The 24970-nt window shown below is 42.6% G+C and overlaps 1 protein-coding gene across 1 annotated transcript in view; it reads left to right on the top strand.

Annotated features, from left to right (window-relative positions):
- MAN2A1 (mannosidase alpha class 2A member 1) overlaps positions 1 to 24970 on the top strand; it is a 161144-nt gene that overhangs the window by 47148 nt on the left and 89026 nt on the right. Inside the window, exons 5-7 of the mRNA XM_041752130.1 lie at positions 12861 to 12988; positions 21499 to 21672; positions 24421 to 24607. Of these exons, the coding sequence (XP_041608064.1) occupies positions 12861 to 12988; positions 21499 to 21672; positions 24421 to 24607 (489 nt within the window). The remainder of the gene's footprint in view (positions 1 to 12860; positions 12989 to 21498; positions 21673 to 24420; positions 24608 to 24970) is intronic.

Here is a 24970-nt window from a genome sequence, read left to right as displayed (position 1 = left end):
ATATAGATGTGCTTTCATTTAAAAATTCTGAGCTTGTACTAAATGGTGTTACTGATAGAATTTTTTTTTTTTTTTGACTGCTGGCATAATGCTTATGCGATGGCTTTTTTTTTCCTTTTTGAAGATGAATCTATGGATTATGTGTCTGTACCTAAATTTGCAAGCTAGCTATTGCAGAACAGAACCTGTTAATTCCAGCAGAGTTCCATGTTAGCTTTTATTGTCCCTGAAGAATACCAATTGATTGTGGGAACTTAACAGAAACATAACTCAAATGATCCCCATAATCTATTCTAGCAGTGACTTGTTTGATTCCTACCCCCTGTGGCAGCAGTATTCAGCTCTATCCGCTTTTAAAAAATGAGAATCTAGTTAACTAAAGGGAGATCCATGCAAACAGCATCTAGCTTTTTTTATCCTCTTTTGTGACCAAAAGTAATTTAATCAGTTATAGTCGTGGCGCCTACTTGTAACACACATCCAGTGGATTTAAAAGAAAACTGCTTCCCATTAAATCGTCAGCACATTTTCCGTCTATGCTTGTTTTATTTTTGAAAATGACTGGGATGTTAACATTCTTTTTACTTGTTCGGCTTCATGTTTGAACAGTTTTCAGCTAAACGCAGTTAAATACTGCATGATGTTTATAATACATCAAAACGTGGATCCTTATTCAGAATCAGGCAGCTGAACCATTAGCCGTAGCATTTCCTTTGATTAATACCCGGCGTATTACACATTGATTCTTCCTCTTGGGGCTCTGAGACACTGAGGCAGTTTCTGTAGATCTGTAGAGACCGGTGCTCCGTGGAGAAGCCCGGCGAGGTGTTGGGACCTACAACAACTTGTGTGTTCCCCAGAGTGTTGACTGGCTTCTCCATGGGGACCTGGGGGTGTGAAATGAGGCTTCCCGTGTGTGCCAGGAGGAACAGGGTCCTCCGTGGATGGTTCTAGAAGTTACAGTTAACGGAGATACTTTATCTTCATCACATTGCTGAGTTTCATTGCTTTGCCAAGAATGCAATTTTTTTTTTTTTTTAAGGATTTACTTAATTATTTGAGAGAGGGAACACGGGCAGAGGAAGAGGTCGAAGCCAACTCCCTGCAAAGCAGGGAGCCCGACCCAGGGCTGGGTCATGGCCCGAGCTCCGGAGCAGACATAGGACCGGCTGGGTCACCCAGGCGCCCCCACAATGCAGAATCTTTAATATTTCTGTCATTCTCTTACATCTTCTTTCCTAGGTTTATATTTCAGTGAACCTTCTACCCTTTTATCTTAGCTCCCTGTTTGCTTATTGAAATCGGAGAAACATTGGAGGTGACCTTCCTAAAGACTACGAATCCAAAACCTATTGATGCACACTTCAGGTTCCACTCTAAAAATATGGCTTTAAAGTTCTCACGCAGGTTAATTCATTATACGTTTCATACAGGTCAGATGTTAGGGTATTGGACCGGAGGCTGCTGCAAAATTGCGCAGAGCAAGGAGGAGCTCCAGTGTGTCTGTGATGTTCAGGGAAAACTGCAGATTGGGATGGACTTTAGAGCCTAAAGATACAGAGCTTTGCATCAAAGGAATCAAAGCAATTCCCCGGTGTCGAAAGTAATTTGAGTTCTAATAGTTGGAGCAGGAGCGTGTGTGTATTTGGGGGCGTATGTGTCCTGTGCCCACGTGCTGCACGCCCAGTTCACTTGCAGGGATGCAGCTTCGCGTTCCTTCCACGCCACCCAACCCACGGAACTGTCTCCCCTGGATGTTCCCCAGCTCCCTTCAGAGCTTCCAGCAGCATCCACGGCAGGAGTTCTCTCCCTTGTGCCTCCTGGGACCCAGTGCTCCAGCTCCTGCTCTTCTCCCCGCCTCGCTGAGCCTCTGGCTGAGCCTGATTCTCCTCCACACTCCTCCCCTGCTCCCCTCCTGCTCCCCTCCTGCTCCCCCCCTGCTCCCCCCTGCTCTTCCCCTGCTCCATTCCTCCTCCTCCCCTGCTCCCTTCTTGCTCCTCTCCTGCTCCTCCCCTGCTCCCCTCCTCCTCCTCCTCCCCTGCTTCCCTCCTGTTCCTCCCCTTCTCCCTTCCTCCTCCTCCCCTGCTCCCTTCCTCCTCCCCTGCTCCCTACCCGCTCCTCCCCTGCTCCCCTCCTGCTCCTCCCCTGCTCCCCCCCCACTCCTCCCCTGTTCCCTTCTTCCTGCTCCTTCCCTGTTCCCTTTCTGCTCCTCCCCTGCTCTCTTCCTCCCGACCATTTTCCTGCTGGAGTCACGGGCCTTGCTTCTCCTCCTCCCCTTTGGCCTCCCCCTCACGGCTGCCTCCCATCGGGGCCCAAAGACACAGGCTCCTGTGTCACTGGGCTTGCCACGCTGTCACCCTGAGCCCTGCCTGCTTGTCCTGGTCCCCGATGCCCCCCCCCCCCCCCCACTGCCGAGCCACATGGGTGGCCTCCAACACATGCTGTTTCATGTTCAGGAATTTGCCAGTGAGTTGAGCTTAGAGGTTTTTTTTTTTTTTTTTTTTTTTTCTCCCTTTTGTGCACTGGGTAATCTCAGCCTTATTTTTCAAGACTCTGCTGAACTGTTACCTTATTTCCAAAGCCTTCCGTTATTTATCATTCATTCTACAGGGGTTCACTGTGCTCGCAGCCTGGGATACAGGAGGTGAGTAAGCCACCCCTGACCCCAGTCTTCAAGGCCGAGCAGGGAAGATGTGGGGGTAACCATAGTATCACAATAAAGCGTTCCCTATTAACAGAAGCAAGAAAGGGGGCTTGGAAGGTGTCCTGACGCAGGAGGAGGAATGGATTCAGGCTGAAGCCTGAAGGGGGATTGGAATTAGCCAGTTATGGGGCGCGGATTCCAGGTTATGAGAGGAGAGTTGTGATCGTGGGCCAGGGGTTAGCAAGAGCACGTTCAGACCAGGAGGAGGTTGGTGAGGCTGCAGCGGCGGGGAGCAGGGTGTGCTTGGGCCCCCTAACGGGCGCCGTCAAGGAGATGCGGATCATACCCACTGCAGGATGCCCTCCCAGGCCTTGTAGAATGGCAAAAATAAAAAATACTGACACCACCAGGAGTTGGTAGGAATGTGCAGCCGTGGGAAGTCTCCTATTGCTGGTGGGGAGGTAAAGTGGGACAGTTGCTTTCTGAAAAGTCACCGGGGTTTTCCAAAGGGAAGTGTACGAAATGAGACCTAGAAGCCTCCTGCTAGGCATGACCCTGGGAGAAATGAGAACGTGCTCCCAGAAAGACTTGTCTAGACATTTTCAGAGCAGAATCTTTCATAGTATTTGCAAACTGGAAACAGTTGAAATGTCCATCAACGATATAATAGATGAAAAAAAAAAGTGTGGCGTATTTGTGTGGTGGAATACTACTCAGCAGTGAAAAAGAATGAACACTGGAAACGTTATGTGGCTGAATCTAATGAACCTGTTAAGCAAAAAACGCCTAACACAGCAAAGTAAATATAGTTTGATTTTATTTTATGAAGCTTAACAGTAGCTAAACTTCTGTATTATGGTAGAAATCATGAAGTAATGATGGTCTTTCTTTTTTTGGAGCAGTTGAGGTAGGAAATGACTGGAAAGGGGCATGAAACAACTCTCAGAGTTAATGGAAATAGTCCGAATCTTGGCTTTGATGGTGATTGCAAGGATATAAACACTTGTCAAAACGGATCAAACCAGGGATCCCCGGGTGGCTCAGTGGTTTAGTGCCACCGTCAGCCCAGGGCCTGATACTGGAGTCCCAGGATCGAGTCCCATGTCGGGCTCCCTGCAGGGAGCCTGCTTTTCCCTCTGCCTGTGTCTCTGCCTCTCTCTCTCTCTCTCTCTCTCTCTCTTTGTGTCTCATGAATGAGTAAATAAAATCTTTAAAAAAAAAAAAAGTCCTTTAAAAAGTACAGTACAGCCATAAACACGATGATAGGTCCTTATTAACATGGAAAGGTGTTTGTGGTATAGTATTAACTAAAGCACGTTGGTTAGAAACGGTGCCTACCATAATCCCTTGTGCATTTATAGCAAGATATTGAGTAGATTTTTAAATTTTATTCTTTAAGCTCACATATTTTCTGCTTCATTATGCATGAGCATCTTATTAATTTTGTTTTGGAAAATGAGAAAATGAAGTGACATTTACTTAAACAGTGAAATATTTAAATATTCTCTTTTTTGATTTTTTAAAAAAGTTTTTGTTTAAATTCCAGTTAGTTAACATAAACTGTAATATTAGTTTCAGGTGCACAATATAGAGGTTCCACACTTACATGCAACACTTGGTGCTTATGGCAACAAGTGCCCTCCTTAATCCCTTTACCTATTTCTCCTATCTCCCCATCCACCTCCCCTCTGGTAACTATCTGTTTGTTCTCTAGAGTTACAGTCAGTTTCTTGTTCCTTTTTTTTATTCCTCCTGTGATCATGTTCTATTTCTTAAATTCTGCATGAGTGAAATCATCTGGTATTTGTCTTTCTCTGACTGACTTATTTTGCATAGCGCAATACACTCTAGCTCCATCCACAGCCTTGCAAATGGCAAGATTTCATTCTTTTTGATGGCTGAGTAATAATTCTCTTGTCTGTGTATACCCCATCTTTATCCATCCATCAGTCGGTGGACATTTAGGGTCTTTCCATAATTTTGTTATTATTGATAATGCTGCTGTAAACATTAGGGTACAGGTATCCCTTTGAATCAGTATTTTTATATCATCTGGCTAAATACCTAGTAGTGCAATTGCTGGGCTGTAGGGTAGTCCTCTATTTTTAACTTGCTGAGGAAACTCCATACTGTTTTCCAGAGTGGCTGCACCAGCTTGCATAAAAAAATAGCCTCTTATTAAAACTTTACAGAAATGAGGGCTCTTGGGTGGCTCAGGAGGTCCTGGGATAGAGCCCTGCATGGCAGGGGGGGGGGGGGGGCGGGGGGGGGGTGGTCCCTGCTCAGTGGGGAGTCTGCTTCTCCCTTTGCCGCTCCCCTTGGCTCATGATCTCTGTGAAATAAATAAAATCTTAAACAAACTTGACAGAAATGATTACTTGAGCCATCTAGTATGGGAAATATTCTTAAATAACATTTCAGGATTATCTTATGCTATAGCTGTGTCAGTTTACAGTGCTTAGGAGAAATCAGAATACAGTATTTATAGCTCAGAAAAAAATTTTCATTTAATTAATGTTTTAATGTAAGTCCAAGTATATAAAGGGTACACAATGAAGGGTAAGAGGTGAACCACTCCTGTCTCCTTGTCATCTAGTTCTTCCCACAGGGTGCAGCTGCTGTAAGAAAACTCTTATAGGAGAACATACATCCATGTACGTATGTGCAAACATGTATACGTGTGTGTTGTGCAACCGATAGCATGACATGTACATTGTGCTGATTTTTTTAGCGACTATTTTTTTTTTTTTTTTTTTTTTTTTTTTTAGCGACTATTTTTTTATTGTAAAATATTCATGACCTAAAAGTTACCATTTTAATGATTTTATATGTAGTGTTTGGTAGCACTGAAGTACATTCACATTGCTGCGCAGTCATAACTATCACCTGTCTCTAGAACTTTTTCAGGATCTCAAACTGCGACTACCTGTTGCACGATAACTTGCCGTTCACCTTCTTCCCTGCCCCTGGCATCGCCTTTATGTGTAGGTACCTCATAGAGGTGGAATCATTCAGTGTTTGGCTTTGATTTCACTTAGCATAGAGTCTTGAGGCTTCATCCACGCGGAAGCATGTGTCAGACTTCCCTTCCTTTTTAAGGCTGAATGATGATATCTCATTGCATAAATAGATGATAGTTTATCCATTCATTCATCGTTGAGCATTTGAGTAGTTTCTACCTTTTGGTTATTGAGAATGACATTGCTGTGAACATAGGGGTACAGATGTCTGTTCAAGTCCCTGCTTTTTAATTCTTCTGTGTATATATCCAGAAGTGGAATTGCTGGATCACATAGTAATTCTATGTTTAAATTTCTGCAGGGCTTCCATGTTGTTTCCCACGGCAGCTGTACCACTTTACCTCACCACCCACGATGTATAAGGTTTCCAATAGCTCCTCGTCCTCATCAAATCTTATTTATTGTTTTTTTTAGTACAATTTCCATCCTAATGGATATTGTACCATTTTAATCTTAATAGGTCTTGGAAAACCTTTCAGGAAAAAAGAGCCCTTCTTTTTAAAGATGGCATAAAAACCTATTTTATCACTGGGCCTTAGTTTATTTGACACTTCCCAATGGGTGACTGTGTAGTTTTATTTCTGGACTTTTGTCAATGCACAGAATGTATCTTTATATTCAGTGTATATTATGCTTTTGTTTATTTTTATACTTTATTTTCTGACTTCATTTGAATGAACATGTTTAAAACTACATATGCATTTTAAAATTTGCTGGTTACTGCCAGCAGTATGTAACACTACCTACATCTACCTAACACTACATACATCTTTGACATCACAATATGTTACACCACTTTTTGATCTTTCCAGCATCATGAGTAAAAGTGATATCTTTTTGAAGTTTTAATTTGCATTTCTCTGTGAGGCTAAATTTCTTTTCATTTTTGGGAGTCAGTCATTTCTGACATATATGCTGCTTATTCTTTTTTTCACTTGTCTTTTGAGTGATTGGTCCCCTTTCCTAGTAGGAACCCTGAGTGTTAAATGGTGAGCAAACTAGACGTGACTCCTGCTCTCACAGAGCTTTCAGTCTATCGAGGGAGAAAGACCGTAAGCACACTGTGTAATTAAATTTCGTGATACATGCTGTGAAAGAAAAGTGTTGGATTTTATGAAAGCTAACACTTAAGATGGGCTTTGGGTGAGACGTAGCTACAAAAGGCTCCGGATGGATCCGTAAGAGCCAGTGAGGCAGGTTTTGGGAGGGAAAATATTCCAGGCAGAGGGAGTATGGACACAGGACTAAAAGGAGTGGAGTCAAGTGAGGAAGGGATGATGAGAGAGAATGCATTTGCCATCTGCCCCTCGTGGTCTACATCTTTTTTTTCTTTTTAAAACATTTTATTTATTTATTTTAGAGAGGGAGGGAGGGAAAGAGAGTGAGCCGAGGGGGGGGGGCAGGCAGAGAAGGAGGGAGAGAAGGTCTAGTCGACTCAGGCGCTGAGAGTGGAGCCTAGTGTGGGGCTTGATCTTAGGACCCTGAGACCCTAAAACCCTGACCTGAGCTAGAACGAAGAGGCAGGGCTCCGCCAGCTGAGCCACCCAGGTGCCCCCTTCTGTACTAAATCCTTAGAGACCGACATCAGCAATATTCAGAGGAATGCAATGAATTTCCCCAGTTAGTACTATATGAGGAGTCTTGAAACAGATTTTATTTTTGTTCTCCTGTATTAGGCACTTCCCACGAAGGGTATAAGGAGTCGGGCACATACTAAGCAAACGTTTCTAGGCTATCGATTGATTCACTGGGAACCTCCCATCTTTTTGAATTTTCCACTTAACTAAATTTTTACTTAAGAATGAATCCCTGTACCTCCTCTTGTATTATTTCATATGTCCCCCGATGTATGATTACAAAGTCATCTCGTTTTCTCATGTGAAATTAATTTGTGATTCTTTGCAGCCTGCTAAATGATGCCTTTTTTTTTTTTTTTTAATACTAAGTTATCCGTGACAATTTCCCCAGTAGGGAAAAAAAGCTCTTTGAATCTGTCTTTCTTCGTGATGAGCCTCCATGGGGGAAAAAGTGACACTCAGAGAAAATGGTTTGCAGTTTCATGTGCTTGGAAAGTACATCCTTAAGTGTAAATTCTACATGTGAGGCAAAGGGAGCTGTGACAGATAATGCACAGCCTAATTTCGATCAGTGATTTTGTTAAACTTTTTATACCAAGTTCCTCAGCAATGGGATAGTAGAAGCAGCAATGTGTAATGCTGCTGCTGCCAGGAGGGACGAGTCAACCGTTTTTAAAAAGTGTTGTTAATTTTGAAAGTTGAAGTGCCTGGTTTCCTGTTTCCTGTATGTATATTTTCTTCTCTTTCTCCCCCCACCCCTTCCGTGTCTTTTCACTTTTGCTTCCAGATCTCGTGTTTCTTAGGAAATAGGAGGACAGCGGAGGCATAGAAAATTTGCAGGAAGCCAGTCTCCTGGCAGACACCAAGCAGTACGTCCTATGGAGTGGGCATGTCTTTTTAAATTTTGTATTTCTCTAGTCCAGAGAAATAGCTTGGTTGTTGTTGCTTGCTGAATACTAAGTGCATGGAAATGGGAAGTACCTGTATTTGTTCTAAGTAACTTTAGCTGTAGGTATTTCTGGCTGCTTGATTAAAAAAAAAAAAAAAATATATATATATATATATATAATATACATATATATTAAAGTCTCAAATGTGCAGTTGCAGTCTGTTTTGATTTTATTTTCCTTGTATCGCTAACAGTGGCGATTTTAAATATGGTTCTCTTTTTGAAGACTATCACCGCTCTTCTGTTATTGCTTATAAATATTTTTCTAAGTCTGCTGAGGTGCTGTTTCTGGAGACTGCCAGTTCTACTTTTTCGTACTTGTTACTAAATGATGACGGTCCTTGCTGTGGTTCTCAATCATCAGGTTAATGTTTTCCTCCTATTTCTTTGGACCTTTGTGTTTTTCTGTCCTTTGTGAGATACTTCTTAAGTACTTGCTGTATTTAGTGTAGGATACAGGCATCTGCGAGGGAATTTTGTGCACGTCTCTTTCCTGCAGTTTCTGTGTGTGAGGGTTTGGTTTGGTTTTGTGGTGAGTGTTTTTCCCTAACACAGTAAATATTTTATGTCAAACAAAACCTTTCTGCCTCTAAAAATCTTCCAGTTTATCATCTAGTTCTTACCATTCCTATGCATAGATTGGGAAAGACAGTTCACTGGACGAGGAACAGTCACCAAGCTGACCATCTGTCCATAGTCATTGTTACATACTTCGTATTTTGCATCATGTATTCCCCCCCGCCCGGCCATTTGGTTTTTCTTTTAACCAAAAGGGAAACTCGATTAGGGAAACTATCCTAAGAAAAACCAAAATGTGTGTCCTTTCTGGCCTGCTTACTATGACATCATTCATACCTGTTGTGACCTGTTCTTGCAGTTTTTCTCAAAAGCCTGTATGAGCATTTTATTTCAGAGTATCAGTCTTTTGAGTTGTAGGACATAATAACTTGGCTTTTTTTTTTTTTTAAGAGTTTTATTTCTTTATTCATGAGGGACACAGAGAGGCAGAAACACAGGCAGAGGGAGGAGCAGGCTCCCTGCAGGGAGCCCGATGTGGGACTTGATCCCGGGTCTCCAGGATCGCGCTCTGAGCCCAAGGCAGACCCTCAGCCATGAGCCATGCAGGCATCCTGATAACTTGACTTTCTTACGAGTTTGTTTTAAATCCCTCTGCTTTGGGACGCCTGGGTGGCTCAGTGGTTGAGCATCTGCCTTCAGCTCAGGGCATCACCCCAGGGTCCTGGGATCGAGTCCCGCATCCGTTCCCTGCAGGAAGCCTGCTTCTCCCTCTGCCTGCGTCTCTGCCTCTCTCTCTCTCTGTGTCTCATGAATAAAGAAATAAAATCTTAAATAAATAAGAACATATGTAAGTAAGTAAATAGATAAATAAATCTCTCTGCTTCAAGCTTCTATAAAGAAAACCATATCCCATTCTTACCCACTAACGCAATTCGCTATTTTAATAGTATAAATATTTTAAAAGTTTATTTCTCAGCTTTATGTATGTCCTGACCCACTGATGTGTCTGTTTCTGAGCAGGTCACAATGATGTGGTACCTTTTTAACTATAAAAATACCTTGTACCAAGTGGGAGCTCGGGTTGTAGCACCTCATTACTGCTTCCTAGAATGTTTGAGGCTATTTTCACATACTTGTTCTTTTTATCTTTAGCGTGCCCGGTTGCCTCTGCTCCCTTTTCTGTCTCCCTTCTGCGTGGTCCTTGCGCCTCCCCTGGCAGCTCTGTCCTCCCCTCCTTGCCTCTGCCCCTTCCTTGCTCCAGCTCCAGCTCCAGCTCTCCGCAGTTTGGTTCGTGGATCCGCCTCTTCTTCTGAACTTCTCTTTTCCCGCCCGCTCGGCTGGGAGCCTCCGTGGGCGAGGTGCAGAGGTGCAGACGTGCAGCAGCGCGGCCGTGCCCAGGTCCCCCCGCGGGTGCGCCCAGGGCCCCGGGGCCGGGAGTGGCTGCCCGCCCGCCGCCCGCCTCTTCCACGGCCCCGGCTTTGTCCTCGGGTGGCACCGCTCGCACCCCGGCTGCCCGAGTTGGCGCCCCGGCCCCCCTGATGCCCCCTGGCCCCCCGGCCCCCAGGCAGTACCGAGTCGGGCTGCTCGTTGGTGGGAGTCTCCGACGGCCAGGGTGCCCCTTACGTGCCCGGTGCCGGGCCTGGAACAGTGAGCACACCGCGCGGCCTGGTCCCTGTTCTCTTGGTACTGGGCCCAGGAGGACACTTGGGGGACCGGGGGGCTCTGGTGCTGGCAAGTGCTGCTGAGCTGGGCTGGGTGCCCGGGGACTGTCCCCAGGTAGCTTGGACCGGAGGGGACCCGGGAGGACAGCAGGCCCCCGTCAGTTGGGGGAAAATAGGGAGAAGAGAGTAAGTAAGAAGGTTCTGGAGAACGGACTGCACAGGAGGACTTTTATGCCTTCCCAAAATTAAGTGACAAGACCGTCGTTAAGGTAACCGTTGCTCTCAGGTACGGCCTCAGCCCTCAGCCTGGGACCCAGGCGCGCAGGGAAGGGCGGGGCAGGTGCAGGGCCCCGGGCGACCGGTTGCTGTGGCCCGCAGGTGCGATTTGTTGCTTGCTTAGCGGTTTCTTGGGGCCCGTTCATGCCTGTGGGACAGGGACCGTGTAGTAAAACAAAACTCATAGATGAAAAATTCCATCATTGGAGTCCTTTTTTTTTAAACAAAGAGATTTATTTACGTATTCATTTGACCGAGAGAAAGAGAGAGTGCGCACACGCAGAGGGGGCAGGAGAGGGTTTGTCAGCGGTTTGTCTCCCCGCTGAGCAGGCAGCCCGATGCAGGACTCGATCCCAGGACCACAACCGGAGCTGAAGGCAGCCGCTCCACCACTGAGCCCCCCAGGCACCCTTGAGTGATTTTTTTTTTTCATTTTAATTTTTAGATTTCTTAATCTGTGATTTCTGCTTTCTTTTTTTTTTTTCTTTTTTTTTTTTTGATTTCTGCTTTCTGTTCAGAAGCAGCAAAGACTTTGTTTCGATCAATTTATTTCTGAGATTTTCCAAAAGATCTGTTGACTGGAATGCGGAGATAAGGAGCCACGTTTCTATATTTGATGGCCAGAGAGAGATTAGATCCCAATTCTCTCCTGACGTCTCAGGCTTCCAAGTACTGACTGTAAGACATGAGAGCTGGGCCCGGGCCAAGGCCTCCGGAGGGTGGCTAAATCTGGCAAACACCAGGAAGACTAGAAAGAAAAATGACTAGAAGCAGTTTGACAGTAAGAACAGGACGAAATAGCCTTGGATTCAGTTGTGCTCTTAAAGAAATGACTCTTTTATTTTTATTTTATTTTTCTTAGAAATTTCCGACTTCTATATCGTAAGTTCTTGATTTGGGCCAATGAGAATCTAATGTTGGACTGGACCTTTGGGGTTTTTTTAGACACTACAATGAGCCAGCATAGTCTCCGTGTGAAATTACGTTAGTGGGTGATTCCCATGGCAAGACAGATTAAATTAACATTTAAAGATTTTATACAAGGAAGGCATTCATCCATTCATTCTTGAAAATTGTGTCCGCTTTCCAATCTGTCACGGATTATACGATTACGCGTATGTTTAAGGAAATCAGATGTGTCAATGCTGTGGACTCTCTTATAGGATTCTCTTGTAAGGAAATGTTTATCTCTTATGCCTCTGGGCCGCGTCTACTAAATTTGGCTTGGCACTTGGAGGTTAGGGGTGGTGTCATGTGCTGCGCGTCCTTATTAAAGCTGCTTTTCTTTCTGAAGTTCTACACTACTTTTCAGACCATCTTACTGCCAGGTCCATGGCATTTAAGGTGTTTGCTTAAATTCTTGACTTCTGTACTTCCCCAGGTACTTCTTCAAATATTTATCAGTCTATGAGTTTGTTTTTTCCTGGAGGAAGGGATCTTCTTGTAACAATTCATTTGTCGTAGGGCTGGGGATATGCTTACCGTGTATGGTATTATGGCAAAGGAGTACCCCGTGGACAGATGATGGCGATGTTAGAGCTCTTCACTCAATAATGCAAAATAAACTATAGAGACACATTTTAACTGAATCTGGAGCCAAAGCGCTTATGATCTATATTCCCTATATACTATATTGGGGAATATAGTACTCGCTTTTACCTTTATTATTATTACTTTTGTGTAGTTTGCATGATTAACTTTCCATAGTCAGAAGGACCAAAATACATACTGATTTTTCAGTGCAGGTGTATTGGAGCAAATATCAGGCTTAAAATGACAGTCTTCCAGTAAGCATGCATTCAGCGTATACTGCAAGTAAAGCACTTTGCTAGGTGCTCTGGAAGGTTCCAGAAATATTTCAGATGTGTCTCCTGACATCAGGATCTTGGAAGTTGTCCGGGAGATTATAACCTAATGAAAAGGAACTTCCAGAGTGACCTGCTGTGGCTTTGCCTGGAAAGGAGGAGTCACCACAGACACTTCACTAAGGATGTCTTATCACCAGGGCCCCAAAGTTGAAATTTATTCCCTGGTTTAAAAAAAAAAAAAAAAAAAAGGTTTTTTTTGTTTTGTTTTGTTTTGTTTTGTTTTTTTGTAACTAGTATGAATTCTATGTGCTTACAGGCTGTCCCTAGTGTCTATGCTATTTTAGATCTTTTATTTGAACTTTTCTTGCATATGTTATCATAAACTCCTATATTATTTTCTCTCTAGTTTGCTACAAAATGGTCAGTTCGAAATCGTGACAGGTGGCTGGGTCATGCCAGATGAAGCTGCTGCACATTATTTTGCCATAATTGACCAGCTAATTGAAGGACATCAGTGGCTGGAAAAAAATCTAGGTATGTATTGATGTCTTTCTCCTTCATTTGGACTACTTTGGGCAGTTAATTTTGGGCAATGTGTGAGATGAGGCTCTATTATTTTTTTAAATAACCAATTTTCCTCGTATTTTCTTTTTATCCTACATTAACTTATGATGTCTCTTCAGTCATAAGCTAGGTTACATAAACATAATATGGTCACTTTTAGGGTCATCTACTCTGTGATCTATTATTTTGCGTACTATTCTTACTAATTTTAGAATAATTTTTTCTAACACTGGGATTTTAATTTTTTGTTAGTTAAAACTATTGGCTAGAAGAGGCAAAAACCTGATTTACTTGACTAAGAAAGAGAAAGAAGAATGAAAGGAAGATACTAGTTTTGTCATGGAGGATTCCAGAGGTGCAGTAGCTTCAGGTAGGGTTGGGTCCAGGTGTGTGCAGTAGCTTCAGGTAGGGTTGGATCCAGGTGTGTGAAGTAGCTTCAGGTAGGGTTGGATCCAGGTGTGTGAAGTAGCTTCAGGTAGGGTTGGATCCAGAGGTGTGTGAAGTAGCTTCAGGTAGGGTTGGATCCAGGTGTGTGAAGTAGCTTCAGGTAGGGTTGGATCCAGGGGACTCAAATTGTGTTGTGTGGACACTGTCTCTTTTGGCTTTGCTTGCTTGCTTATTTATTTAGTTTTAATTAACTTAAGAGACAGAGGGTTGGGGGAGAAGCAGGGGAGAGAGGGAGACAGAAAATCTTAAGCAGGCTCTACACCCAGCATGGAGCCCAACTTAGGGCTTGATCTCACAACCCTGAGGTCATAACCTGAGCCGAAATCAAGAATCGGACACTCCGTCGACTGAGCCACCCAGGTGCTACTTGGTTCTGCTCCTTTTGTGCATAGCTTTAGTCTGCTCCAGGTTCTCTTCACATGGGGAGTAAGATGGTCATAGGCAGCTAGGATTCTCATCTTCTCCGTCTAATCAGGACAAGTTTTCCTTAATATGTTGCCTGATTGGCTTACGGGGCCTTAATTGTGTAACTCTGAGCCGGTTTCTGTGGCCAGAGGTCTAGGGTTTGCTGTCGCCACGGCCTAGTCAGCTTCTTGGACCTGGTCAAGGAGAGAGGAGTCTGTGGAAGGCACGGTCAGCTTCACTGGCGCCACGTGCGTAGGTCCTCCAGGGGAGGAAGGCTCTTGTTGCCGCAAGATGTGGGTACGAGAAGGCTGCCCCAGTGAAATCAGATGTTCGCTGCGACTCATGAGAACATGACACTCATTTAATCTTTGTGGTGTCTAGTATTTGCCTCCTGCAACATGGCGTGCAGTTCTTTCCAGCTATTTCACATCTCAGTACGGTTTTGTAGCATTTGAGAAATCCAAGTCCCCAGATGTCAGCCAAGGGCAAGCCTCCCAAGCAAGACCTTTCTAAAGATAGTGCTTTCAGACCTGCCACGTTATCTCTTTTCTGTACGGGCGTGATATCTGCAACTTACTCTAATAATAACAGCAATCACAGCAGCAGTGTGGCGAAAGAAAAAAAAAAAAGCAAATAGGGTAATAATTGATAAAACCTGGTTGAGGAGCTTATGGGAGTTCTTTGTATTAATTTTACACCTTTTAAGTTTGCATTATTCCAGAAGATAAAGAAAGAATGAATGGGGGTGGCAGGGATTTTTTTCTCACTAACACAGAAAAAAAAAAATTAAATAGCAAAAAAATCAGAAATGCTGAGAAATAACTTCAATAAAAAACATGCGTACTTAACCATACAGAAACCATGGAATTGGTTCACTGTGTTTAAACTCTGTAAAAACGTATGCTGGTCACTACAGATACTACTGTGATCCTGAATTAAGTTCTTTTCCTTCTGGAAGCCTGGGATCTTAATGTCCACAAAGCTCCATGACCAGCCCCGCCCCCCCCCCCCCCCCCCCCCCCAAAAAAAAGTACCCTGAACACTGACTCTCAGGAGCTTCTTCGGTGGACCGCATTTCGCTGTTGTCACGGTTATTTCGGCGGCCACAGCCTGGAGGCTTGAACCCATCCTGCGTGACTCCGCAGGGAACGCACCCCTAGAAGCCTGCACTGGCTTTTCCGTGGACGCCGTACCCTCCGTGCCTTTTCCCTTTGTGGATTTTGCATCGCAGCCTTTCACTGTAATAAATCCTTGCTGTGAGTAGGACTTTATGCCGAGTCCTGTACGTTTTCTTACCAGACCACTAAATGGGGGTGGCAGGCTTGGGGACCTCCTACGCGGTGTCACATAAGTACTTCACTGTCTTCTAAACCAAGAATTCTTCCTTTATAAACCTCAGTTTCGGGGGATTTTTCTCTTTATGTTCAGCTTTTACTGACCTATACGTCATATGCAGCACAATGTGTAAATCTTAGCTATAGAGTACAGGCTTTGGCACATAAATATACCCAATTAAGACACATTTTCTGTACCCCAGAAAGTTCCCTCATCCTCTTTACTCTCCTGCAGCCAACTGCTCTCTGATTTCCATTGCTGTAGATTATTTTTGCCCATCCCAGAACTTCGTATATATGGACTAACTCTTGTATCCGGCAGCTTTTGCTCAGCATAAATTTTCTTCTTATAACCGTATCGTCTCCCATGTCATAGAATTTACCCACTTAGAGAGAGTGAACAGTCCCATACTTTTTAGTATATTCACAGGGTTGTGCAGCCATTACCACTGTCTATTTTTAGAACATTTTCAACATCCTCAAAAGAAATCTTTTACCCATGAAGAGTCACGCTCCTTTCTGGCTCTACCTTCCATGCCCCCAGGCCCACACCACCACTGAGCTGCCTTCCTTTCTTTTCTTTTTTCTCTCTTCTCTTCTCTTCTCTTCTCTTCTCTTCTCTTCTCTTCTCTTCTCTTCTCTTCTCTTCTCTTCTCTTCTCTTCTCTTCTCTTCTCTTCTCTTCTCTTCTCTTCTTTCTCTCTTTCCTTAAGATTCATTTTAGAGACAGGCTGTAGGGGCACCAGGGCAGAGGGAGGGAGAGAGAGAGAGTCCAAGCCGACTCCACATTGAGCACGGAGCCCGACATGAGGCTCGATCTCAGGATGCTCAGATCATGACCCGAATCAAGATCAAGAGTCAGATGCTTAACCGACTGAGCCACCCAGGCGCCCTCAAATATGCTTTTCTGTATGTGTATGGATTTAACTATTCTGGACATTTCACATACCCAGGATCGTACGGTATGGCCTTTGTAACTGGTCTCTTTTTACTTGGCATGACGTTCATGTTCATATTGAACATGAACGAACATGTATCCGTGCTTTATCCCTTTTTATAGCTGAATAATATTATCTTGTTTGGAAAGACCATTTATTTCTCCTTTCTTCATTTGATGGACATTTAGAGTGTTCCCCATTTTGGCTGCTGTGAAGAATGCTGCTATACATACTTGTAGAAGTTTTTTTTTTTTAACCCAGCAAAACTTTTTTTTAATTTCAATTTGATTATCATAGAGTGTAGTATCGCAGACGTAGAATTTAGTGATTCATCAGCTGCACACAGCACCTGGTGCATGTCGTCACATCACGTGCCCTCCTTCATGCCCACCTCCAGGGACCCCATCCTCCCACCCCACACCTGTGCCAGTCTGAGCGAGGATCTATGTTTTCGTTTCTTTGGGGTGTATATACCCAGGAAAGGAATTGCTGGGGGGGTCACATGGTAGCTCCGTGTTTGGCCTTTGCAGGAGCGGCCTGATTGTTTTCCGAAACGGCTGGACGATTCTACGATTCTCCCCGGCAATGTCGGGGGGCTCGGATTCCTCCACGAGCGCAGCAACATTTGTTGACATCATTTTTATTTTGGCCACGCGGGGTGTGCCCAGTGGCCCCCCCGTTACAGCTGTGACTGCAGTTCCCCAGACACTCGTGCCCTCGCGCATTCTTTCCTGTGCCTAGTGGCTGGCTGTTCGTGTATCTCTTTTCGAGAAATGTTCAAATTTGCCTATTTTTACAATTGGGTTTCTGTCTTTTTTTGTTGACTTGTAAGAGTTCCTTATGTATTCTTTTTTTTTTTTTTTAATTTTTATTTATTTATGATAGTCACACACACACACAGAGAGAGAGAGAGAGAGAGAGAGAGAGAGAGAGGCAGAGACACAGGCAGAGGGAGAAGCAGGCTCCATGCAGGGAGCCTGACGCGGGACTTGATCCCCGGTCTCCAGGATCACGCCCTGGGCCAAAGGCAGGCGCCAAACCACTGCGCCACCCAGGGATCCCTCCTTATGTATCTTTGACACAAGTTCTCTCGTCAGATGATAATTTGCAAATATTTTTTTCCGTTTTGTGGGTTTTTTTTTTTTTTCAGTTTTGTAAAGGTGTTCCCTGATGCACAGAAATTTTGATTTTGATGAAGTACAGTTTATTTTCTTTTGTCACTTGTGTTTTTGATGTCACAGCTAAGAAACCATTGTCTCACCTGAGGTCATAAGGATTTACTCTGTGGTTTCTTTTTTTTTCCCCTAGGAATTTTACGGTTTTAGCTCTTATTTAGATAACACATTTGAGAATATGCAGTTTCTTTTTGTAACTTTGGCTACATCTTATAAATTCATGTTTTGTTTTCTAAGCAGTTTAGAACAACATGTTACTTTGGATACTTGATTTTTTTTTTTTAAATGTTTGGTTATGGAATGCTTTTTAAATTGTTTAGTGTTTTTGTTAATTTCTGCTTTTGTGAACTCTTACACTAATATGATCATTAAACTTTTTAAAATTTGAGTTAATAAGATTGTCTTTTGCCCAAAAGATCCAGTTTTCTAACTGTTCCTGACTTCTCATATGCTTTAATATGAAAAATATTGGGACACCTGGGTGGCTCGGTGATTGGGCGTCTGCCTTGGGCCCAGGGCCTGATCCTGGAGACCCGGGATCGAGTCCCACGTCGGGCTCCCTGCACGGAGTCTGCTTCTCCCTCTGCCTATGTCTCTGCCTCTCTCTGTGTGTCTCTCATGAATAAATAAATAAAATCTTTTAAAAAAAATTTGGAATAGTTCAGTTTTATTAATTATTCATATTATGTTCTAATTTTTAAGTCTCTTAGGTTTGACAGAAATTGAGAGGTCTATTTATTCCTTTTAATGACCATTTCTTGTCATTTTTCCCGACAATTTTTACTTTTACATACTTTAGTAATCTTCATCTTGCTTGATGACACAAAAACTTTTTCACAATCTTTCCCGGTTTTATTGGTGAACATGCCCTCTTTGTAAAACTTTGGTTTTTTTAATGCTGCAATTTTACCTAAGTTCGCCCCTCACCCCCTTTTAAAACAATACTTGCCATACCAAGGAAATCCCTAGCAGGATACTGGCATCCTTTCTAGGTCTCTGCCTAGCTCTCACCTCTTTTTTTATCAAAGTTTTTAAAAATAGGTTTTATATTCTTTTCTGGATCATCACCTCCCAGGGACTCTTCAGTCCACTGAAGCTGGGTTGTCGCTCCTGTGGATCAAGTGAGTTTGCTGTGGACGATGTCACTAACGATGCTAAAATCTGACGTCACTGTAGAATTCGATGATTTCAACTCTCACTTGTAAACTAATTCTGCCCTTGTTTTTTAGGACAGTGCGACCTTTTGTTATTCTATAACTTAATTTTGGTATGGTTTCAAACTTATAAAAGTTGTGTGACAGCTGGGAAGGCTAACTCATACGTCCCGTGCTTAGATTCATATGCATGTTTTTCTGAACCATTTAAGTTGGAGGCATCTTCTTATCTTCCAGGACTTCACTGTGTATTTTCTAAGGAATAAGGACTTCTTCTTATATAAGCAGAAGACTGTTATCAAATCCAGAATGTTAGCAGCATCTAACTTATAGGTTGTATTCAAATTGTGCCAATAGAATTTTTTTTTTTTTTTTTTTTTTTTTTTTTTAATAAAAGGTACTTTTAAAACATTTTTCTTTGAAGTCCAGGATTCAACCATGGTCCTATGTTGCATTTAGTTATAACATCTCTTCAGTCTCCTTTAATCTGGAACAGTTAGCTCCTTAGCCTTTTAAAAAATATCTTGACCTTGATATTTGTGAGGAGTGCAGACCGTTTGTGATAGAAAGTCTTTCTATTGAGTGTGTCTGTTTCCTCAAGATTAGCTTCAGGTTATTTTTCCTCCCTCCCTCCCTGCCTACCTTCCTCCCTATCTAACCTACCCTAACCCACCCTAACCTAATCCATCCTACTTATTTTGCTCAGATGTCACTGCAGCGATGTTCTGCTGTTCTCAGCACCTCCTACCAGGAGGCTGGTGAGATCTCCCAGTTCTGATACTGGGGCTCCCAGCCTCCATCAATTGCTTAATTTGTGTCTTTTAAGTTTCTTTGCTATAGATTTAGACTATTAGATTTTTCTTCTTTAATTAATATCTTATTTGTGGGAGACACATTGAGATTAGGTAAATATCCTATTTCTCATCAAACTTGCATGTTGTAGTTTTGAGATCCATCGATGTTTCCTAACTCTCTCATTCACTCTGTATTTTTTAGTTGGCACTCTACTGAAAGGAATGCCTTTCCTTTTTACTTCCTTTATTTCCTACTTATTTCTTTTTTTTTTTTTTTATTTCTTTTTTATTTTCTTATTTGGGGCTCATGGATCTCTTGGCTTCTTATTTTATTCAATGAATTATCATCTAGGACTGTCGTTTATTTTGATGCCCCAGTTGTCACAAATTTGGGTAGTGGGAGCCCCCACAGGCAGTCTCCTGAGTTACTTTAATATGTTCCCATGATTCTTTGATCATTTCTTTACTTTATGCCCTAAAGTATATATTCCGGGCTTATCTTGCATTTTTCCAGCCACTTCCCTGGGTGGCCATTTCTTTAAGGTTATTTTTAAATAGAGCGTAGCGTTTAGAAGTCACCATCTAGGAGCTAAGGTGTGCTCATTGGTATTGAGCTATCTCCGCATCTAGGCCCTCCTGGGGCAGAGCTAGAAAGTGAGTGTGGGTGTGTGGGTGTTACCAAACCATAAGTTAGTGCTCATGCCTCCTATTGCAGTTCATTGTCACAAAGTACATTCTGCTCTCCCACATTTACATACTCGGTAGTTCCTTTTCCTAATGGCGTGAAACCTGGCTCCCTTGTCTTAAATTTGCTCAATCGTGGAATACATGGAAAAGAGTTCCAGAATTGTTAAACCATAGCACCACAAAAAAAGCCCCCAAAATACTAAATAGAGAGTTCAAGACCTCTTTTCAGTTCTTAGAAGTGAATTACATAGGTGACGTGCAAAAATAGATGGTCAGTTCTTTGAGTTTTGACACATACCCTTGGTCCTCTCTCTGAGAGTTCTGACTTTCTCTCCTTCGTCTCCTTTGCTGGCTTCTCAGCTCTTTGCTCATCTTCAGGATTGTTCTACAGAGTTCTTTCCTTCCCTCCCTTTTCTGTCACTCTGTATTAACACCTGTTGGCATGACATTCTGTGCAGTCAGATCAAGATGAATTCATCTTTGTCATCCTAGAACCTGTCATCGTCTAAGTGTATGGAAAGTGCTAAACAGGCATTTGACTGAAAAAAAAAATGCACACAGTCCTAGTACTTAGGTAGATACATATAGGTTGTATGGATAAGTTTTATTTTGAGGGTCCTGAATAAATATGATGAGATTTGTATAATGCCAGATGAATAGTCTTCTTTCATTAATTCCAATCTTTATTTTTATTTTTTACATTGTACCCTTTGTGAAATTGAGCTGTCAGTGGCTCTTAGGATTGCTGACAGTCGGTTGTGAAAAATTCTAATCAATCTTCTCTAGGTAGAAAGTACCAGCGTTGTATTATAATTATATTTCATTAAGATTTAATGGATCTTAGTACAGCTATTTTGGCCAGTTCTGCTAGTGGCAGATTTTGAGCTGTGCGATATGAAAGAAAGACGTTGGGATTGAGGGGGTACAAGTTGAAATAACGTTCGCTCACTTTTCTTTATTACATAGCAAGTGGCTGGGTTATCCAGCTCAAGGAAAAACCAGACTGGAGGTCTCAGAGGGCAGGGGCTTGGTCCTCTGTTTCTCTAGCACCACTAAATGGCAGTAGCTCTCCAATCCCTCTAAGATGCCAGAGTGCTTCTTTCAGCTCCAGTTGACTAACCTCCGGTGCAGTTGCCCTGCCTGGGAAGACACGGCAAGGGGTGACATCTCCCTGTTTGGGAGCCCCGCCGGGATCGTATGCTAAAGGGTAACTCGGGGCAGATCCTTTGTCCTTAAACCCAGAAAACCACAGAACTCTGATGGCTCTGAATGTGTTGTGACTCCTTTTCATTTTATTATCTTATTTTATTTTATTTTTATTTATTTTTTTATTTATGATGGTCAGAGAGAGAGAGAGAGAGAGAGAGGCAGAGACACAGGCAGAGGGAGAAGCAGGCTCCATGCACCGGGAGCCCGACGTGGGATTCAATCCTGGGTCTCCAGGATCGCGCCCTGGGCTGAAGACAGGCGCCAAACCGCTTCACCACCCAGGGATCCCTCATTTTATTATCAATTTAAAAAATAACGCTTATTTTTTTTATCAACAGGAGTGAAACCTCGGTCCGGTTGGGCTATTGATCCTTTTGGACATTCACCAACAATGGCTTACCTTCTCAAACGTGCTGGATTTTCTCACATGCTTATTCAGAGAGTTCATTATGCAGTTAAGAAACATTTTGCATTGCATAAAACGCTGGAATTTTTTTGGAGACAGAATTGGGGTATGTAGGTTTTGATGAAAGTGGAAGATCTCACTTGACCTAGATGTTATTTATTTCATGAGGGTTATGAACTCCTGCTGTTACAGGTTGTATTCAGAGTGTCTTGAAAATTAGCTTGCTTAAAGATACACATTCTTCAAAATTTTTTTTTCCCCAGCGTATTTGTGTTAAGATTCTTTTAGGCAGTGATGGGGATATTTATCTAGAGAACATTGTGGATTCTTTTTTATGCCCAAAGGAAGTAAATAAATGTAAGGAATTAGTCTTTTGTAAATAATGCTTTTATTTGCTTCTGTTTTGAAAAGAACCTGTTTTGTCACAAAGTTGAACATGTGTTAGAACTTACATCCAGTCATTTATTTCACATTCAGCCAGTGTTTCCTCCTCCTGTCTTTCCTGTCTCTGCATCTAGTAAGAATTGCCTTTTAAAACCTTTATCCTGTCCTCCTGGAACAGGAGGAAAAAGCCCTCCTGTTACCCGTATTGCTTGTTTTCACGCTGTATTCTGTGGGCGCACAGGTGTTCCAAGGTCATACTTCTATAGCTGTTTGCTGGGGAGTGGGGAGGATTTACCTTCTTGAGAGGTTTTTGCCTTTCCTAACTCATTTAATTCAGAATACCTTATTATTTCTTTTTCTTTATTGAGTTCTTATTATGGGCCATGCATTGTATTGTATGCTTTATATCTACTTTCACACTAAACCTTTATCCTTTAAATTTGATTCTCTTTTTATCCCTTTTAAAAAATGGTGAAGAAATGGATGCATAGAGCTGTGAAGTCATTTGCCAAAAGTCATACAGGTAGTAGGTACAGAGGCGAGATCTGAATCCAGCTTTGTGCAGTTCAGAAGCCCAGGATTTTAACTCCCTGGCATTTGCTGCCATCCTGGTACTGAGTTCTCAGTAAGATTTCATCTGCAAAAAGGGTTTTGTTGCTAAAACAATGTTCAGAAATTACTGCACTGCATCATTCTTGCTTTCCTGTGAAAATTAGGTCCCCCCTTAAGTGTTTTCAAAAACTCATTTGTAAATCCAGACAGTAACTTCCTTATATGTACTGCTTTTTTTTTTATTAATAAGGAAAGAAATTAACTATATAATTTTTTTATTCTGGAAAACAAAACCTGTAGGAAAAACAAGAACTTGCAGGGGGTTATATCCTATATGGTTTGATCAAATGCAAAGGAACATATTAATTTAAAAAAAAAAGATTGTTAATTTGAAGAGGCCCTATTTAACATTGTTTCCTACATGAAAATTGCCCGTAAATATCAATCAGCAAGAAATTACTAAGTACTTTCATATAATTAATGCCACGGTTGGAAGAAATAAAGAAAATTTCCTTACCTGTAAGGGAATTACAGTCTTAATTTGATAAAAGACGAGACCAACTGCAGCAGATAAACTGAAATGTGTAAACGAGTTGCTATAGAGTATGGTGTGAGGTGTAGGAGTGGAGATGTTGAGTGTGTCTTTGATCTACCAGCAAAGGGAAGAAAAGTTGCCACGGGGAGGGCCTCTGTGTGGATGGCAAGCGTTAGTGACCAGCATCCATGATGTCACATTCCAGTGTGATTCAGGGAAATAGTTTCCAGCACAGAAATATACAAATTATAATAGCTTTAAAATATAGAAAAGAGCCGGTAATTAACTTAATGGAGTACGAGATAGAACTGGAATATTTTAGCACTTACCAGATAGATTTGAACATGTTGCTTCAAAATTGTGTTTTGGAACTCATTTGAGCTGCTTTGTGTGTTCTGGTTCTTAATGAAGCAGTAATCTTCATTTTTTTAAAAAAAATGTGCGTGTCGCCTTTTTGTTTTCGTTGTAGTTGTTGTGTCTGTCTTTGTTATAAAAGCAGCACATAACCCATTGCTGAAAAGCAGGGAGCCATATGTAAATAAAGGGGGATTTACAGTATTTACAGGCCAGGAGCCTACAAAGATAATACTTTTTCACCCTTGGTTAAGGCCCTCATCCCTGGGTGACAGGCTGCTGACCTCTCAAGGGCCGTGATGACACCTGCTGGCATCGAGGATTGATTAAAAACAGTTGTGCGTTGGGAACCAGTGCTCGCATTCTGTATATGTTTCGTTTGCTTCGTTTTCATTCTTGCTATTTTTGGCTTTGAAAAGTACTTTCGCTTGTTCTGTGCTGCTCTCTTGGTGAAAAGTCCCAGTGGTTCTATATCGGTGAACATCGGGGAGACTCTGCGAACTCTTCTGGTTGCCCTTTCTTCTCCTCACAGCAAGAAATGCTTGGACTTTGCCCAGGATTCTCACAAGCCTTTCTACCTTCTTCCTTTACCTTCTCTTCCTCTCTTCTTCTCACCCCTCCTCTGCGGCTAGCATAGTGGTCTTTCTCAGTGTGTCCCGTTACTGATGGGGACCCACGTGTGGCAGGAGCTAGCAGCCAGGGATGGATGTGGCCATAATTTTGGGTCAGCCAGTGATAACTTTTGCTTCTGTTCGGTTTGTATCTGTCCAGGCCAGCAGATGCTGGTTCCTGATGGGTCTCTGCTAAGTTCCCATAGAAGACCTGGACAGAGACTGAGATGTGAGTCTCTTCCTTCAGGCTGGTGGCCGTCGAATGCCGCTGGAGTTGACGCCTTAGTAGTAGTTAAATTAGGTTGTGGATTTAGGGTCGAGCTTGCATTATGTATATATAGAAAGTACTGGCATTCTGAACAATTTTGGGAAAACAAAATTTATAAATCCAGGTTTGTCTGTTGGCTCTTTATTTTAGATCTGGGATCTGGCACAGATATTTTTTGCCACATGATGCCCTTCTACAGCTATGACATCCCTCATACGTGCGGACCTGATCCTAAAATATGCTGCCAGTTTGATTTTAAACGGCTTCCTGGAGGCAGATTTGGTTGTCCCTGGGGAGTCCCCCCAGAAACAATACATCTTGGAAATGTCCAAAAGAGGTATGAAAATCTGCATTTCGTTAAGACAGCATCTTGAACAAAGCAGCAGCTCAGCTGCTCTCTGCTAAAGGGTTCGGTGGCCAACATTACCCATGTTCAAGGTGTTCATTCAACAAGATCTAAAGCGACTTAAAAATGCCAGAGCTTCAGCTGTGCCTTTTATGTGTTATAACTTAATGGAAAATGAACAACAGTTGATCAATATACAATGGAGAACCTATAACACTCTGTTATTACCTTCTCCTTTGCCCTCATTATAAAAGCCTTCTGCTGTGTTTGATTGATCTCATATACTTTCGTTGATAATAAAACTTCTGGTCTCTATTGTATACGTTGGTAAGAAAAGCAACCCAACTGCAAAAA

The sequence above is a fragment of the Vulpes lagopus genome, chromosome 4, assembly GCF_018345385.1.
Source record: "Vulpes lagopus strain Blue_001 chromosome 4, ASM1834538v1, whole genome shotgun sequence".
In the NCBI taxonomy this organism is placed as follows: Eukaryota; Metazoa; Chordata; class Mammalia; order Carnivora; family Canidae; genus Vulpes; species Vulpes lagopus.
The sequence above is the reverse complement of the archived record's forward strand: the minus strand, read 5'-3'. Positions and strand labels throughout refer to the sequence as shown.